General features: G+C 40.7%; 2 protein-coding genes across 2 annotated transcripts; one reads left to right on the top strand and one right to left on the bottom strand.

The window, feature by feature from the left end:
* Nucleotides 1-206: 206 nt before the first annotated feature.
* On the top strand, nucleotides 207-4,782 carry eEF2 (eukaryotic translation elongation factor 2). Its single transcript, XM_022851872.2, has 4 exons — nucleotides 207-341; nucleotides 1,207-1,421; nucleotides 1,896-3,234; nucleotides 3,479-4,782. Exons 1-4 carry the CDS (start codon nucleotides 339-341, stop codon nucleotides 4,454-4,456), a joined length of 2,535 nt encoding a protein of 844 aa, XP_022707607.1. The 5' UTR covers nucleotides 207-338; the 3' UTR covers nucleotides 4,457-4,782.
* A 1,623-nt stretch (nucleotides 4,783-6,405) lies between these two features.
* On the bottom strand, nucleotides 6,406-15,260 carry LOC111271211 (receptor expression-enhancing protein 5). The gene is made up of 4 exons (XM_022851874.2): nucleotides 15,151-15,260; nucleotides 14,806-14,976; nucleotides 7,947-8,151; nucleotides 6,406-7,718 (listed from the first exon to the last, which is right to left on the bottom strand). The coding sequence occupies exons 2-4, from the start codon at nucleotides 14,930-14,932 to the stop codon at nucleotides 7,529-7,531; spliced, it is 522 nt and encodes a 173-aa protein (XP_022707609.1). The 5' UTR covers nucleotides 14,933-14,976; nucleotides 15,151-15,260; the 3' UTR covers nucleotides 6,406-7,528.
* Between the last annotated feature and the right edge of the window lie 580 nt (nucleotides 15,261-15,840).

Below are 15,840 nucleotides of genomic sequence, written 5' to 3'. Positions count from 1 at the left end.
CTGGAACCACGTTTTATTACTCGAATAAACTTATTAACAGTGAGGACTTTGCGTAATAACTTCCCCTAGATTATACAAGTTTAAATTCCATAAAGGTTGCGTATAATTCAAAGTTATATGATATCTAGTTTTCACGCTGAGAGTACTCGCCACTTTAGTACGCTAAGCGGCTCTTTGAAATTTGCGGGCCGATGGAAGTGCCGCCTAGTGGCGTTACAATGAGGGAGCTGAGTGACCTGCCTGGTCGGCATCGGGTCTGGTTCCTTTTCGCCTTAGACCCGCCATCGTGCGAGTGAAGTTTTTTTTGTGAGCCGCAGGACCACTTAAAAAACTTCAAAATGGTAAGCCATCCAGCAAAAATCTCCTTCTATCCTGCGACGACGTGCTACGATTTATCGTGTGGATTCACTAATTATGTGATATTTGTTGCACTTGTGCGAAATATGATTGAAAGGTTTTGGGAATGCAAGAGGCCTAAAATATTTGTGATGGGTCTTGCCGCTTTTCATGTGTGGCTCTTTTTGCGCCAAAAATACAAGTGCTTTGTGAACGATTGGATCGGAGATACGATACCTTGCAGTGGAAGTGTTATAAAAACGCGTAAATTATGACCAAATTGCACCGAATACTATTCAACCTTTTTTCGTTTTAGCAAATGCTGGGGGCGAGTGCATACAAACAGCGTTTGGCTGAAGTGTAGCAACCACGGCGGCCACGTCAACCCTCATGGATTAAATTTGCTACAGTATTTAACACGACGGTCTAGCATCACGTCTTTATGAAATTACCAGTATTGGCTTAAGTGGCTACTTCTTGTCGGCCTGACTTGGGGCCATACAGCATAAGTCCAATGTTTCTTTTAGCACGTGGTGCGATCTCAAAATGCTTTCCCTTCTTTCGTCTTCGCATGTGGAACAAACTGGAATTGCTTTGGAGGCTTCTAAAGCTAGGATTGACGGATGAAACTTGTCAGCCGAATTTTCCAACCAGACATGCACATATCAAGTAGTAGTATTAGTAGTAGTAGTGAGAAGTTTCCTGTCAGCTGACCAGCTGCGTTCACTGACTTGTGGGGTACTGTTAGCCCGCCACTGTGGGCCTGTCCATCTGATACAGTCCTACTATAATAGGAATAGGCGTTTTTTGCTGGTCGATGTTATTGTATTCGTATCTGTCTTCGTTTGTGCCATTTTTTGTGTAACGTAGGTGAACTTCACAGTCGACGAGATTCGTGCGCTGATGAACAAGAAGAAAAATATTCGGAACATGTCCGTGATTGCCCACGTCGATCACGGCAAATCCACCCTCACCGATTCGCTCGTGTCGAAAGCCGGAATTATCGCCGGAGCAAAGGCTGGAGAGACTCGGTTTACCGACACGCGAAAGGATGAACAAGAGCGTTGCATCACCATCAAGTCGACGTAAGTATACGCCGAGTTGCGGCGAATACACACCCAGATGTTAGAACAAGTGAAAATAATGGGACAGTCAATACTGCATTTGGTTATCTTACTACACTGATGCCTTTACTCCAGGAACACCATTCCGTTGTAAAGCCACCTTACTTTATCAAGATGATTACACACTGTATTTGTCTTAATATCATGCATGCAACGTATTAATGCATTAAGGTAGCGGCCATATGGAAGGGTTGTAGAGAACCGGCTTGGCATGTCATCAAAAGACTAAGGTCGGCACGCTGCTGTCCGTAGGGCATGCATAGCGTTGCAACGTACGCCTGCTCCTAACTATTTTCGACCGATATGTCTCTAACTCGATTTATCGATTTGCTACATTTGTAATTACTTATAAAATAAGGATCCGCATGTTTTTCAAGCCAAGACGTATGGTAATTGTTTCATATACCTACGTATGTAAAATTTGATTATTTGCAGGGCTGTGTCTATGTACTTCGAGCTAGCAGAAAAGGATCTTGCCTTTATCAAAGGCGTTGACCAGTGTGAGAAGGGCGTTAAGGGCTTCTTGATCAACCTGATCGATTCACCCGGCCACGTCGACTTCTCATCTGAAGTAACGGCCGCTCTCCGAGTCACGGACGGTGCCTTGGTTGTAGTAGATTGCGTATCTGGTGTGTGCGTGCAGACCGAGACCGTACTACGACAAGCTATTGCCGAACGTATTAAGCCAGTTCTGTTCATGAACAAGATGGATTTGGCACTGCTCACCCTGCAGCTCGAGGCTGAGGATCTTTATCAAGGTTTCCAGCGTATCGTTGAAAACATCAATGTCATTATTTCTACTTACGGTGACGAGTCCGGCCCAATGGGCGACCTTAAGGTCGATCCCGCTAAGGGCTCGGTAGGCTTCGGCTCTGGACTTCACGGATGGGCTTTTACACTAAAACAATTTGCCGAGATCTATGCTGGAAAGTTCGGTATCGACGTCGAGAAACTGATGAACAAGCTTTGGGGTGAGAACTTTTACAATCCCTCCACCAAAAAATGGGCCAAGACGCAGGGTGACGGATTCAAACGAGCCTTTACAATGTTTGTTTTAGATCCAATTTACAAAATCTTTGATGCTATCATGAACTATAAAAAGGACGAGGCAGCCCGTCTGATCGAGAAGCTCAACATCAAACTGAGAGGTGAAGACAAAGACAAGGAGGGTAAAGATCTGCTGAAGGTTGTCATGCGTACCTGGCTACCCGCTGGAGACGCTATGTTTGAAATGATTACCATTCACCTGCCATCACCGATGACGGCTCAGCGTTACCGCATGGAACTGTTGTATGAAGGCCCTCATGACGATGAGGCCGCTAAGGGCATCAAGGACTGCAACCCTGATGCGCCCCTCATGATGTACGTGTCGAAGATGGTACCGACGTCTGACAAGGGGCGCTTCTACGCTTTCGGTCGTGTCTTCTCCGGAATCGTCAGCTCTGGCCAGAAAGTCCGCATCATGGGCCCTAATTTTGTGCACGGCAAGAAGGAAGATCTCGCAGAGAAGAGCATTCAACGTACTGTGCTCATGATGGGTCGCTATGTCGAACCCATTGAAGACGTGCCGTGTGGTAACATTTGTGGTCTGGTCGGAGTCGATCAGTTCTTGGTCAAGACAGGGACCATCACCACTTTCAAGGACTCGCACAATATGCGTGTAATGAAATTCTCTGTTTCGCCGGTCGTGCGCGTCGCCGTCGAGCCTAAGAACCCGGCCGACTTACCCAAGCTCGTCGAAGGTCTTAAGCGTCTCGCCAAGTCCGATCCTATGGTTAGTGTAATTCAAATAAACGTGCTGCCGACCTATCTAGGTGCACAGAAACTTTCTGCTGTTAGGATAAGAGTACTCTTTTGACCGGGAATAATAAGGTACTTGTCCTGTCAGATAACTTCTGCAATAGTTGTTACATGCTAACATGTATATTATCAGCTATCTACTTAAAAGCAAGCATTCTTTTTTTATGAAAAAGGTTTGTTCAACAGCATTAGTTTACTCTTATTATGTTTTGCCGCAGGTTCAATGTATTATTGAGGAGTCTGGCGAGCACATCGTTGCTGGAGCTGGTGAACTCCATCTGGAAATCTGTCTGAAAGATTTAGAAGAAGATCATGCTGGTATCCCTCTGAAAAAGACCGACCCCGTTGTGTCGTACAGAGAATCGGTGTCCGAGGAGTCAGACATTACTTGCTTGTCTAAATCACCTAACAAGCACAACCGTCTGTTTATGAAGGCCTGTCCCCTGGCGGAAGGTCTGTCTGACGATATCGATAAAGGTGAAATCAACCCACGTGACGACTTCAAAATCCGTGCCCGTAATCTCGTAGAGAAATATGAGTGGGACGCTACTGAGGCTAGGAAAATCTGGGCCTTCGGTCCTGAGGGTACAGGTCCCAATCTCCTTGTCGATGTCACCAAAGGCGTGCAGTACCTTAATGAAATTAAAGATTCCGTTGTCGCTGGCTTTCAATGGGCAACCAAGGAATCTGTCCTGTGCGACGAGAATATGCGTGGCGTTCGTTTTAACATACACGACGTGACACTTCACGCTGACGCCATTCATCGTGGTGGTGGCCAAATTATCCCTACAGCTCGTCGATGTCTATACGCCTGTTTACTCACTGGCGCCCCACGTCTCATGGAGCCCGTCTACCTCGTCGAGGTACAATGCCCTGAAAATGCTGTTGGAGGTATCTATGGTGTACTCAACAGGCGTCGTGGCCATGTGATCGAGGAGTCGCAGGTTGCTGGAACTCCAATGTTCATCGTTAAGGCTTACCTGCCTGTGAACGAGTCGTTCGGTTTCACCGCCGATCTTCGCTCGAACACTGGCGGTCAAGCGTTCCCGCAATGCGTGTTCGACCACTGGCAAATCCTACCCGGAGACCCCCTGGACGGCAAGTCTCGCCCCTATCAAATCGTCATGGAGACGAGAAAGCGCAAGGGACTCAAAGAGTCTCTTCCAGAGCTTGACAACTACCTAGACAAGATGTAAGAAGGACCACGCTAGGTCTGGCAACCTCTTGAAGGGGAAGCGGCCATAGCTCAACCAAGTATCGTGTGAAGAAAGGACAATTATTACTCACTATTACATGTGGACAGTGGCATCTGTCTACGCCTAAAATGCTGCTGTTAGCACTAATTGTCAATTATTTTACGTAAAAAATATGAAAATAATAAATGAATGGTGAAACGGACATAGGCGGCGTGACATAACACTGACGTACAACCCCCATCCTGCGACGGGGTTGTGTTTTGTAATGTTGAACGATACACATTAACAACAACGGAAAAGGTTCCAATAAACAGACCACCCGACAACAGGTAGTTCTTAATATATATATATATATATATATATATATATATATTATAGAAGCTTAATTACATTAGTTTTACCAGCAACAGATTCACTAACCTGCAGTAATATAGGAGAATCTACGAATGTATATTTGTCAGGGAATATATGTAGGCCCTAGTATTTACTACTCGGATACCAGTTTCTTTATACGTAAGGTGGGGCGATATCTCTCATCAGTATGCCTCAAATAGTTAACACTACCCAAATCTAACAGATCACTGCGGCATTGCTGGCAAAAGAAAACAGGATATACGGAAAACAGGATATACGTTAGGACTACATTTTGGTATTCCGACGCTCGCTATATGGAGATGTTATCAACAGGAGCTATATACGGAACTTTTATACCATCAAAATTAGAAAATCTGCTTCTTTTGACGTGCATAAAGCCAGGAGACTTGTCATCTGCTCGTGAGTTTTGTTTTCTAGCAATGAAGTACTTGTCCAAATCATTTCCAGTTAATACCCCGTTTTTACCCCCTGATAAAGAAAACGATTTTTCTGGATATTGTGCGGAGTTGTAGGCCATATGTATTTTTGTAAAATGCTAGAGGTCTGCTCATATAATCAAACTAGAGCAAAACTGGATTGCTGGTTATGCAATTTTTTATTAGAGTTGTGCAATGCCTTCGCAAATACTTCGCATTTAGTCTCGACCAGAAAATGCTTCGAATCTTCTTCAATCGGCTAGAAAACGAGAGTATAGAGCATCAACGGACTACAATATACCTTTGTTTTTGTAAAATAAATATGGATATCAAGGTAAGGGTAATTTAGCAAATTTATCTCCTGTTTTTTTCCAAGAAACAAAAATGTTTAATTCTCTAAAATCTGCCCAGATAAGCTTAAATGGGTCATACCTATTGTACTAAACGAGTACCTCTCATTTAGCTTTTCTCCCTTTGAATTTAGGAAGATTTATTGCACTATTGCATTGCAGTGGTCGCAATGAGTAATTCCTTAACCAGAGTACGAAAATGATAATGATAACGATTTAGATCACATTGATTTCGGAGTCAAAACCGAAGCAATTAAGTGGATCAAGATTACCGAATTACCGAGATAGGAAAACAAGGGGGTAACCGAATGGATAAAATTTTGCAGTGCTTAATTAGAACAAGATGGTGGGAAAACTGTAGTAAAATGATAGGAACAGGATATCTGTGATGAACTTACTATATAAACAAATTTGTTATAAATTAAATTGAGGAAAGCAGTGCTGAGTGAGCCGGTGTGTGCGTGAAAAAATTTGAATGATTGATTCTTAAATGTTTCTAAGCCTCCAAAGTGTATTCATAACCAGTGTGCTCCATTTTCGGACGGTAGCCTGATGTTATGTGACTAAGATAAAATATTCCCGATAAAATATTCCCACGAATGGAATGAAAGACGAACTTACGATGAAGGACTTTGTCAGCTTACCGATTTGTAGTTATTTGGCTCTCTCGAGTCCCAGAATGTGACGCAACATATCGAACTTGTTTATAGAAGTTTCTAGAAACATTTCTTGTAGATCTGATAGTAAATATAATTTACGTCGAATGACGTCTAATTAACTCAACGGAATCACAGGGAACGAGAACGGGTTATTAATACCTAGTAGGTGACTCGTTTATTGGCTTCATTTTTTCAGCATTCCGACACTAAGTATTAGAATATCTAAGAATATGCGCACAGCGCATATGCATGCCTGGTTATGTTGTTACTATCATTAGCATAACCTTATTAAATTATCGCTCATCATGCGCTTCGTTTGCCACATCCCAGCTGTTTTTCCCACTTTATAATACGTTTTCTATATATAATAATGCATTTTCACTTTATAATACGCCCCCATCTTCTGCACAACCCACCGCGAAGTTGCTGTTTACTTGCATTCTGTTGTTAGCTATTTTTCTCTTTGCCTTTCAGCATAAAAGTTTAAAAACAAGCCATTACATGTTCTCCGTCTGCGGTGCTAGTTATAAGAAAACTCAACGATTTAATTAATGAGCTATAGCTACACCCCTCGACTTGTCTAATCCTCACTTGACAATTAACTCTAGGAATTAAGAAAAAGTAACGTTCATATCCAACAAAAATCACCTATCCAAAAAACAATTAACAGTCATGCTCATGAATAATGACACCCATCGTAGAAACGCCATACTTTTAGTGGAAACACTTGGCCGTTTTCCTGTTGTGAAATTACTTTAAAGGCTTCGCGATAAACAGTTGCGCTACATATATTTGTTTCCAATCGAGAACAATGTTATATCGGATTTTTTGAAACCTTGTATCCATTATAATTGAAAAAATCGTACTACTCATCGTCATCATGACCATACAGTCTAACAACAGCATTTAGCCCATTGCCGCTGTGGCTGACGAAGTATTACCATCGTAATTTTTTCTCCGACGCCCACACCAGATATATTACAGGCCCACTGTTCGATCCTATTATATTAGTCATTAAAGGAAAATTAAGATTTCTTAATCTCTGGTGTAAGAAGTCTCCATATCGATGCGTAGAACTATGCTATTAACAAATCTCTTATTAGCAGATGCGTTGCCGTCATTAATCTGTTTCCTTTTTAACAATGTATCCTATCGTGAGGACCACCAAGGTCGTTATCATAATAAGCATAAAACGTGGCATCAGTTCAATGCGATGCAAAGTCATGAATGTAGCTAGCTGATAACTGATCGTTGTCACCACTATCAACATAATTAGTCTGCTTTGAGACTGGCACCAACTGCTTCAGAGGCTCTCTGCAGCGCTTTATCAATCGTGGCTTGCTTCTTTAGGAAATATGGCCTTAGTACTCTGTGGTAGATTTTGTGCGAGCCATTCTCTGAAATTGGAGCGAAGCACCAAGCAAGGAAAATCAACTTGACGAGCCAGTAGAACGGAAAGTACCTGTGAATGCAGAAGAGTTCACACATTGCTCGATTAGCTTTATCTAAACTCACATTTCTAAAAATGGCGATGGCTCCCCTTTTCTCCCACATCAGAGAAATGTAGGTATTAACGTAAGAATTGGATTGCCTCCCCAGTATTCCCTCAATACCTTTTAGACGATACGAATAGCAATTTACTAAATGTATGAAATGAACATGGTTACTAACGTGCGTCAGGGCTACTTACGTGAAAATGCCATCGGCAAAGAAATCGATAACACTGAAAGCGGCGAAAACAACCCAATAGGTAAGCCATTTAGTGTCATCCGTTTTGTCGGACGTTTCAATGGCCGCCATTGACCAATAGGCCGGCAGCACGAACCCAACGACGTTGCAGATGAACGCCGCGAAGTATCCGAAGATCATGTAAAGTCCCATAACTGCCAGGACACCTGGAAAGATAGCGGATATGAGGCAACTGATGTAAAACAACGGTTCAGTGAAAAGTTGCAGCTTGCATAGATGCTCTCTGCTAATATACACTATTTTATGTCAGCTGGAAATGTCGTTATCCCCGTAATCTCGAATTGTAACGTCTTAGGCTGTCGGCACATCAACTACTGAAAAATCTAAATTTTATAAAGTCGATTAGTCATCATCTGTGGTTTGGGTATCCTAGTCTTTTTGGATTACCTCAGGACTCTGACAGTTTAACCAAAAACTATCACAAAAATAAGATATTAAATAGTACATAATAATGATAATAGGATACTAATAATAATTCTGATCTCCTTTTTTATATGGTTACCATGGTAAACGTCTAAGACTGATAACGACACAATAATCGTTGACTAAATTCTTTAATTAACAAGAATACACATTATCTTAAAAACACCTAACGCCTTTAACTTGTAACTGAATACCACATTATTATTATTAGGTGTAAAATGTTTGCTACTATTAAAAAGTAGCCATTGACGATATACTTTTATAGCTAACATAGCACAAGATACCTGTGTGCGCGCAATTTTTTATAAGTATCTGCACCAGAAACAATTAGTCAACAACAAGTCGATTTAGTCTAAACAACATATATATATATATGAAAAATTGCGCGCACACAGGTATCTTGTGCTATGTTAGCTATAAAAGTATATATATATATATATATATATATATATATACACATTGCTGAGTAGAAAAATTAAAGACTAGCAGTTTCTGCGACACTTACTACGCAATAATTTAGATACACCAAACATCAATATGAAAAATCTCGAGTACTATGATCGGCTAACTATTAACATTTCTATTTAGAGTTAGACCCTTTACAAGCCTTTTTTCAAGAGGCAAGTTGAGTGTATACATTAACGTAAAACGCTGTTAGATGCTCGGGCTAGCGAGTATTCAGACTCAGCAATATAGGTTTATAACAAAAAAGACTAAAGTAACTTTATAGATTAATTTCATTATTGTTATTCGCACAGTTATTTGGTTCTCATGATGTAGTTAGTTGACTCCTGTGAGCGTTGACCGCGTAAATGCGATTGAAATCCCCGTTCAAGCCGCTAGTGAAACTGAATAGCTTTACTATCCAGTATTCCCATAGTCACCGCTAGGCGAGCTTGGTGTACAGCAAAAACATACATTTTAATGTTTTTTGTACCTACCGACTTACCAGTGTAAGTCGGTTAAGTACAATCGCTTTCGGTGGGTTTGCCGACAGCAGTTTCGTGTAGCACCGTTTTTTCCAGTACCTATAAATAGATGAATTATAGAACTCTCCATACCTAAATATATCAATGCCTTTACCAACAGAATGCTAATAACATTTGAAACTGGCGGATGATTAAATTATTTTAAAAGCACATTTATGTTACCTTGCAGTGTACTGTATGGTCGTCCTTTCCGAGGTCCAACTATAAGTGCTAACGCCTTGGCATTGTGCGTCAAATGAAAATATTTTTCATGCCAATATTTCAATTGTTCAAGTATCACTTTTAGAACGTATGTGTGTATCGTGATGTGTCACAACGACACGTACAGGTACGCTGTTTATTCCTGAAAATACAACGACGGTAGATGAATGGCAAAGGTGGAGGTGGAGGCGGATTGCATAAGCGTTCAAAAAAATCCATCACTCCATTAAGTTGTTCGAAGCGACATCTTTTCGGGTTAGCTGCATAAAATCGATGACGCGCTTCTTCGCCTGTCCACTGCAGCAGAAAATAGCTGGTATTCTCTAAACCAGTTGTACCAAACTTCCGCAAGTCGCACGATTGTACATTCAGAGGACGGGGATTAGGAAACCAATTTGACACGTACATTTCACCACATCGTTTAAAAAATATTAATATATTAGCCATTCATTCGTGGGTCACACTTTATAATGATCAAACTTGGAAGATTAGTAAATTACTAGACTTTTTGGTTTGCTCACAGCAACAAGATATTTTGCAAAATTGAGTTCCATATGTTATCAGAGGCACTAATGTGTTGTGAAGTAACAATCATAGTTCACATTATACAATGTTATTCAATTTGTTTTAACAATCCTTGCATGTAATAGAAAACCAGTAATAGGAACGCAAAGTATTCTATGTGTACCAGAAGTAATTTTCGAAAGTTGAAGCATTCATGCACACAATGAAGGTAGCACAAAATATTTCATATGTTAAGACACTATCGAATATGTCGAAGAAATTTTTTTACAATGTAAATACTAGTTCGGCCTTGTTGTAAAAAAGCCCTAGCAGACAAAATCTGCATAACCCTATTATAATAAACGAACGTTATGTATACGGCTCTTCGGATATCGCTTTGCTTAGATGGTAGACAGATCTGTGGCCAAGTTAATGTCAGTATGTCCCAGGCCGTGTACCATAGTCATTCGTAAAGTTAGAACTTTGAACTGAGGACCTGCAAACTGCTGCCTGGCAACGACAACAACAGCAGTGGGTTGGCAACGTTAAGAGCGTGAACTCACCCGTTAAGCTGTCTTCGGAACCTGGAGGTAACCCGAACCCCTGTCGGACTCATATTCAGCGATCAGAGATACATTCCTTACCGAACTATGAATCTATGAATGTGGAAATTCTTGAATTTGGTTCTTGGTCGTAATCACTTATGTGAACTGTATGCAACTGGAACTATGTTACCTATTTTTTAAGCATTTTATACTTTTTATACACACCAATTTGTATTACAAAGATAAATACAAAAATACGAAATACAGTTACAATTTCACTCACTCATTTGACTGAATACACCTCATTCTTGACTCATTTACGCTATCGATATCGTTGGACATCGATAGCTACAAATACATCACTTATTTATCTACAAATATTTCTACACATGCAATCGGTTCGCCAAAATGTGTCTATATATAAAAAACTGAAACGCCGGAATCGTATATGGACAAACTTGTTTGCGTATACATATAAGCATGTTAAATTATTCGGAAAAACAGAATCAATGCTAAATCTTAAGTAGAAACAAGAAAGAAGCGAACAAGTGAACGAATAGGTATAGCTTATCCTATCCTATACAGATTGCCTAGCAGTTTACCCGAATTTGTATGGGTTTGTTACACAGTGTTTGCACCCAATGCTTGTAAACTGGTATTCAGTTTCAACATGACGAAGCCTATCTAGCAAGGAGTTACATGAAGTCGTAGCTAACGGTAAAGATTGCTACACTAACGACAACGTTAACCAATCATCAAAAACCAGCTTTATGTATTGTTAAGAGTGCTTATTAATAACCACGACCATAAGTGAGACTACAGGCAAACACAGGTAGCAAAAGCCTAATGCATGCTCTTTTGAGATCAACTGTCCGTAGATGTTTAAGTACAGCAGACCTATATCACACGCCAACCAGTTTCCCTATCTTCGGCTTATTAATGTTCTATGTATACTATAGTGATTGTGTGAAATCAGAGTTGCAAAGCAGCAGACAGACACGTTAGAAGCTAACCCGATTATCAGGTTTCTGGCGACAATGCGTTACCTAATGACCGTTTCAAGTAAAGCCATCGAAATCAAGCTGAAGCAAAAACCGCCTTGCATCCGCCTTTGAACTAACTGAGGGCCATATTCGACGCCCGTTCCGCTCATTTTGGTGAGGTGGGTTCGAAAAGCTATGTTTATAAAGGATTGGATCCCGTAGCAATCGAAGTCGCGAACAAATCTCTAGAACCGCGCGTTAGAGGTTGTTAGACAAGGACTAGTCGAAAATTCATCTCTTGCCTATGACCTTGAACTCTGAGAACCCGATAGATCATGATTGGATGGATTTAAACGTTACTGTAATAGAAATTTATTTACTTAAATGGATAGTGAATGTAGTGTTTTTCGAATACAATAACAGTATCAACAACTCATGTAGTTCATTGATAATGCTTATATTGCACTGGTCGCGTTGTGCTATACTTCCTAGCTGGGTTCGGTAACGACCCGAAAAAGAGCCAAGACAATTCAAATGACCTTTAGAGGATTATTTGCACTCCTGTGAACCTGTTAGCACTCGTTGATTTGTTCAACAATTAAAATATGAAGGTATATTAGGTCAAGAGGTAGATTAGGTATTAAGGTCACGAGCTTATACATGCATTTTGTCAAGTAAACTACAATTTGTTGTTCGGTCAGGTAGCAAGTTGTTTATGTGATTAGTACTGTATCTTGTATATGAAAAGGGTATTTTATGGGGTATATCTACCAAGAATGTGAAGCTTTATGTGAAAGACCTCATCGTCCCTGCTATCGATGGTATGGAAAGCAGAAAGCCGCGTGTGATCTAGGGTATGGTGCATATACACCTGTTGTCCTATCGTTGGCTCTCAGTCTTAGATTACTTATATTCTCCTTATGTCATATTTGGAGCAGCGTTAAGACTACACTGACATGAAAGGCAGAGAAAGTTAGTTATTTTGTGCGCCAATATAACAACATTATATACTTCCTAGTGCTCAGCGTGCCTCTGGTTCTACTATCGACGTACAGACGACAAATTATCGAGCAAAAGAGGAAACGGCTTTCAAGATAATTATCCTATCGAGGTGTGGTCGACATTGCATTCGTTAGTACAGTCTCTATCATTGATGATACTATTTTTGACACCACACTTTCATGTAACATTGATTAGAGGGAATCTGGTACATTTGCACTAGTGGCAAAAGATTAACTAGAGGCGCAGAGTAGCATTCAAATAGTGTACTTCAGTAGAAGGAAAGCAAGTCCTCACAATCAACCAGACGCGGACAAATATATATATATAAAACACGCGGACAAATTCTGCTGTACTAACATCAAGATATCGCCACCGTGCCAATGATAACCGATCACTATAGAGATGGCGCTGTGTTTACTTCTGCATCGGCTCTAACTGCACAAACATATTAAACTCGCTGCTCCTGCTGCCACCTGGAAGAGACCATTATTTTCGGCGTCAGCGACCAAGTACACAATATCGTGTTGCTACTACTAATGTCGTCGTCGCCGCTGTCGCTTGCAGTTCAAACGGAACTTCTGGTGGGAGCCATCAGAAACTCGGCTACATATGTCTTCGCCAGGACAGTACCAACAAACTTCGCCAGCAGCAACTCTCTTATTTTATTCAGATAGTGTCTGCGCTTGTGACATGAGAACTGAGCCAGAAGTACCATTCGCCGAAACCAAAAACTTATCAGGGAACGTGTTGCAATATGTGCAAAAACGCATATGAAAGGCGACACAGGGACAAAATGAACAGAGTCTACCTCTGTTCAGACTGAGGATAAATAGGCCAACTACCGACAACGTCAGCTGCACTTAGTAATAAATGACGACGTCCAATCCCCTGACTTGTTTTACAGTTTCAGGCGTAACGTTAACGGAAAAACAAAGAGGTCGCACTGGGTTGCAATTGCATGTAATTCTTTTTTGTTTCTCATTAACTTCACCTTTTTTAAGCAGGCTTTGTGCAAAAGGGGTCGTTCCAAAAGCAATAAAAGCTACGACAACGTGCCAATTATTAAAATGAAATGAAAAAACAAGTCAAATCCTAGAGCCCAAATTGTAGAATATATATATGCAAATAGATATATCGTCAACGTTATGCTAAATAACGGATAAGTTTGAATCAAAATGAAAAATAAATACCTCTAGAGTCAACTTGCGACGGAATCTATGAAAATTAAAACGCGTTATAGTCGCTGAGTCCGAAAACGACATAACCCTGAGCGAATATTGTGGACCAAGTCAACTTAAAACCCCCTAAATCATTCAAAAAATGTTATTACATCCCAGATGACTTGTGCCTTCATACGGCATAAGTTTGTGTGTGAGAGTTAGACATAGCTCAGCTTGATTCAGCAAGGTTTTCCTGTATTTGGCGGAAAATCAGTTGCTTTTAATCACACCTCGATTTGCATTGCAGGATATATGATGCGATTAAATCCAAAAGCTGTTGTGATACAAAAGCCACGCTTGTTCTTTTCAGCTAAATAAAAAGCTTCGTTTAGGACTCATTTTTACCTTTCACACTTAAGTTCAAAAACCTAACGCCTTCATCCATAAGCCGGCAGTCGTACACTTGTCAAATTTACCGTAGCGTCCGACCGATAATTTTTGCGTCCCTTGGATTCAAGCGTCATGCGGACAGTCCCTATCGAGTGGGTATAAAGCTTAAATAATAGTTGTTCTAGGAAGCAATATTTTAGCAGTAAACTAGGGCTTACCCCTTATTATTATTAGATGCGAGTAACTTTTTTTTTTGTAAATATTTACTTTTGCTGTTTTCATTTCGTTGTCTGAAATATTTTTCTAAATGCATGTCTAATAATACTATTGTCATGCTGTTTTGTGGCTGCGTGTGTTTGAGACAACTCGACTTTTAAAGGCACAATTGACAGCTTAATCTGCTTACGCCGTAACCTCAGCAACAAGTGCGCGGATGTCATTTCAGACTGATTGATTCGCCAGTTTCCAAAGTATATTACACTACAAAGCAGAAGTCAAGCCATCCAACTGAGCGAAGCAGATAATATTCTGGGTAAATGAACACTAAAAAATCGACATTAAAAAAGCAACGCCGAAAATAACAGTCGAATTTTTTACACGTACCTGCAACAAGTTTATTCTTTTGTACTTTGGTGGCCGTTTCAGCCTTTACAAGCAGGCCTTGTACGAAAGGGGGTAGGGTCGCGATGAGGTCATCGACCATCTTGAGAGCCTCCTCTACGCTCAACATTATGAACGATGGTTGAAGGTACGAACGTGTACTGGACACACGACCTGAAGGTTCGAAGTAGACACTGGACTTACGAACGATAAAGCAAATAATAACACACACACATACAAAATGCAAAGAGAAGGACCTCGCACTTAAAATGATAAATATTAATAAACTCCTCCGCACAGTCAATCAACAAACTAAAGAGACTATACACGTCAGGCGTATAAGCAGACCTCGCCTCGACCAACGACAACAGGCAATAGCTATCTGTAACTGCCGCTCCGTATTCCAATGGATACAAAATGGCTACCCTGTTAGCCACAGTAGGAAATAGGCAGAGATCAACAGCATCAGCCACCAAGCAGAACCGGCCAATGGGACCGGTCCATTCCAAGGCTGTATAAAAAAGACTGAGCGGGGAAGTAATCTAGTGGTGAGAGGCATCTAGAAATTCAATTCGTTTAAAGGTGCGCAAAGGGCGACACGAGTCGGGAGTTCTCTGTACTCTGGCCAACCACAATCTGACCACAGTCAGTCAACGTGACAAACGTCTCATCGAACTGCTCTTGCACCTTTTTGATTTGGTTCCACTATGCGACCGAATCAAAGGGTGATCGCAGCGTTATGATCTAAATAAATCAACGCTTCTCGTAAAAAAAGAAAAACTCCTAAACGTAAAAAACGAGAAAATTTTTTGTTCCGTTTCGTTTTAACTTTTAATTCCAAAGAAACTAGCTCTAATTTTTGCGTAAAACCACGCGCCAAGTCTTTGTAACCAAGTACCATAACTTGCATAAATCAGAAATAATTAGGTTAATAACTAAACTGATTATTTGGATAATTTCGACGGAAATTATAACATCAGATCTACACATCGATCTATTTGCGGTTTTTTATGACAGAGGCAACTTCGTTGTCCCGGT

The sequence above is a fragment of the Varroa jacobsoni genome, unplaced genomic scaffold (assembly GCF_002532875.2).
Source record: "Varroa jacobsoni isolate VJ856 unplaced genomic scaffold, vjacob_1.0 contig00415, whole genome shotgun sequence".
Taxonomy (NCBI): domain Eukaryota; kingdom Metazoa; phylum Arthropoda; class Arachnida; order Mesostigmata; family Varroidae; genus Varroa; species Varroa jacobsoni.
Note: the sequence above shows the minus strand (reverse complement) of the source record. Positions and strands in the feature narration are given on the sequence as shown.

Excerpts from the sequence above, each read along its gene's own strand:
- eEF2 (XM_022851872.2), top strand. Across the intron at positions 1,422-1,895 it reads TGCATCACCATCAAGTCGAC|GGCTGTGTCTATGTACTTCG; the intron begins GTAAGTATACGC and ends GATTATTTGCAG. Across the intron at positions 3,235-3,478 it reads TCGCCAAGTCCGATCCTATG|GTTCAATGTATTATTGAGGA; the intron begins GTTAGTGTAATT and ends GTTTTGCCGCAG.
- LOC111271211 (XM_022851874.2), bottom strand. The coding sequence starts at position 14,932 with ATGTTGAGCGTAGAGGAGGCTCTCAAGATGGTCGATGACCTCATCGCG. Across the intron at positions 8,152-14,805 it reads AAAGAATAAACTTGTTGCAG|GTGTCCTGGCAGTTATGGGA; the intron begins GTACGTGTAAAA and ends CTATCTTTCCAG. Across the intron at positions 7,719-7,946 it reads TTTGCCGATGGCATTTTCAC|GTACTTTCCGTTCTACTGGC; the intron begins GTAAGTAGCCCT and ends CTGCATTCACAG.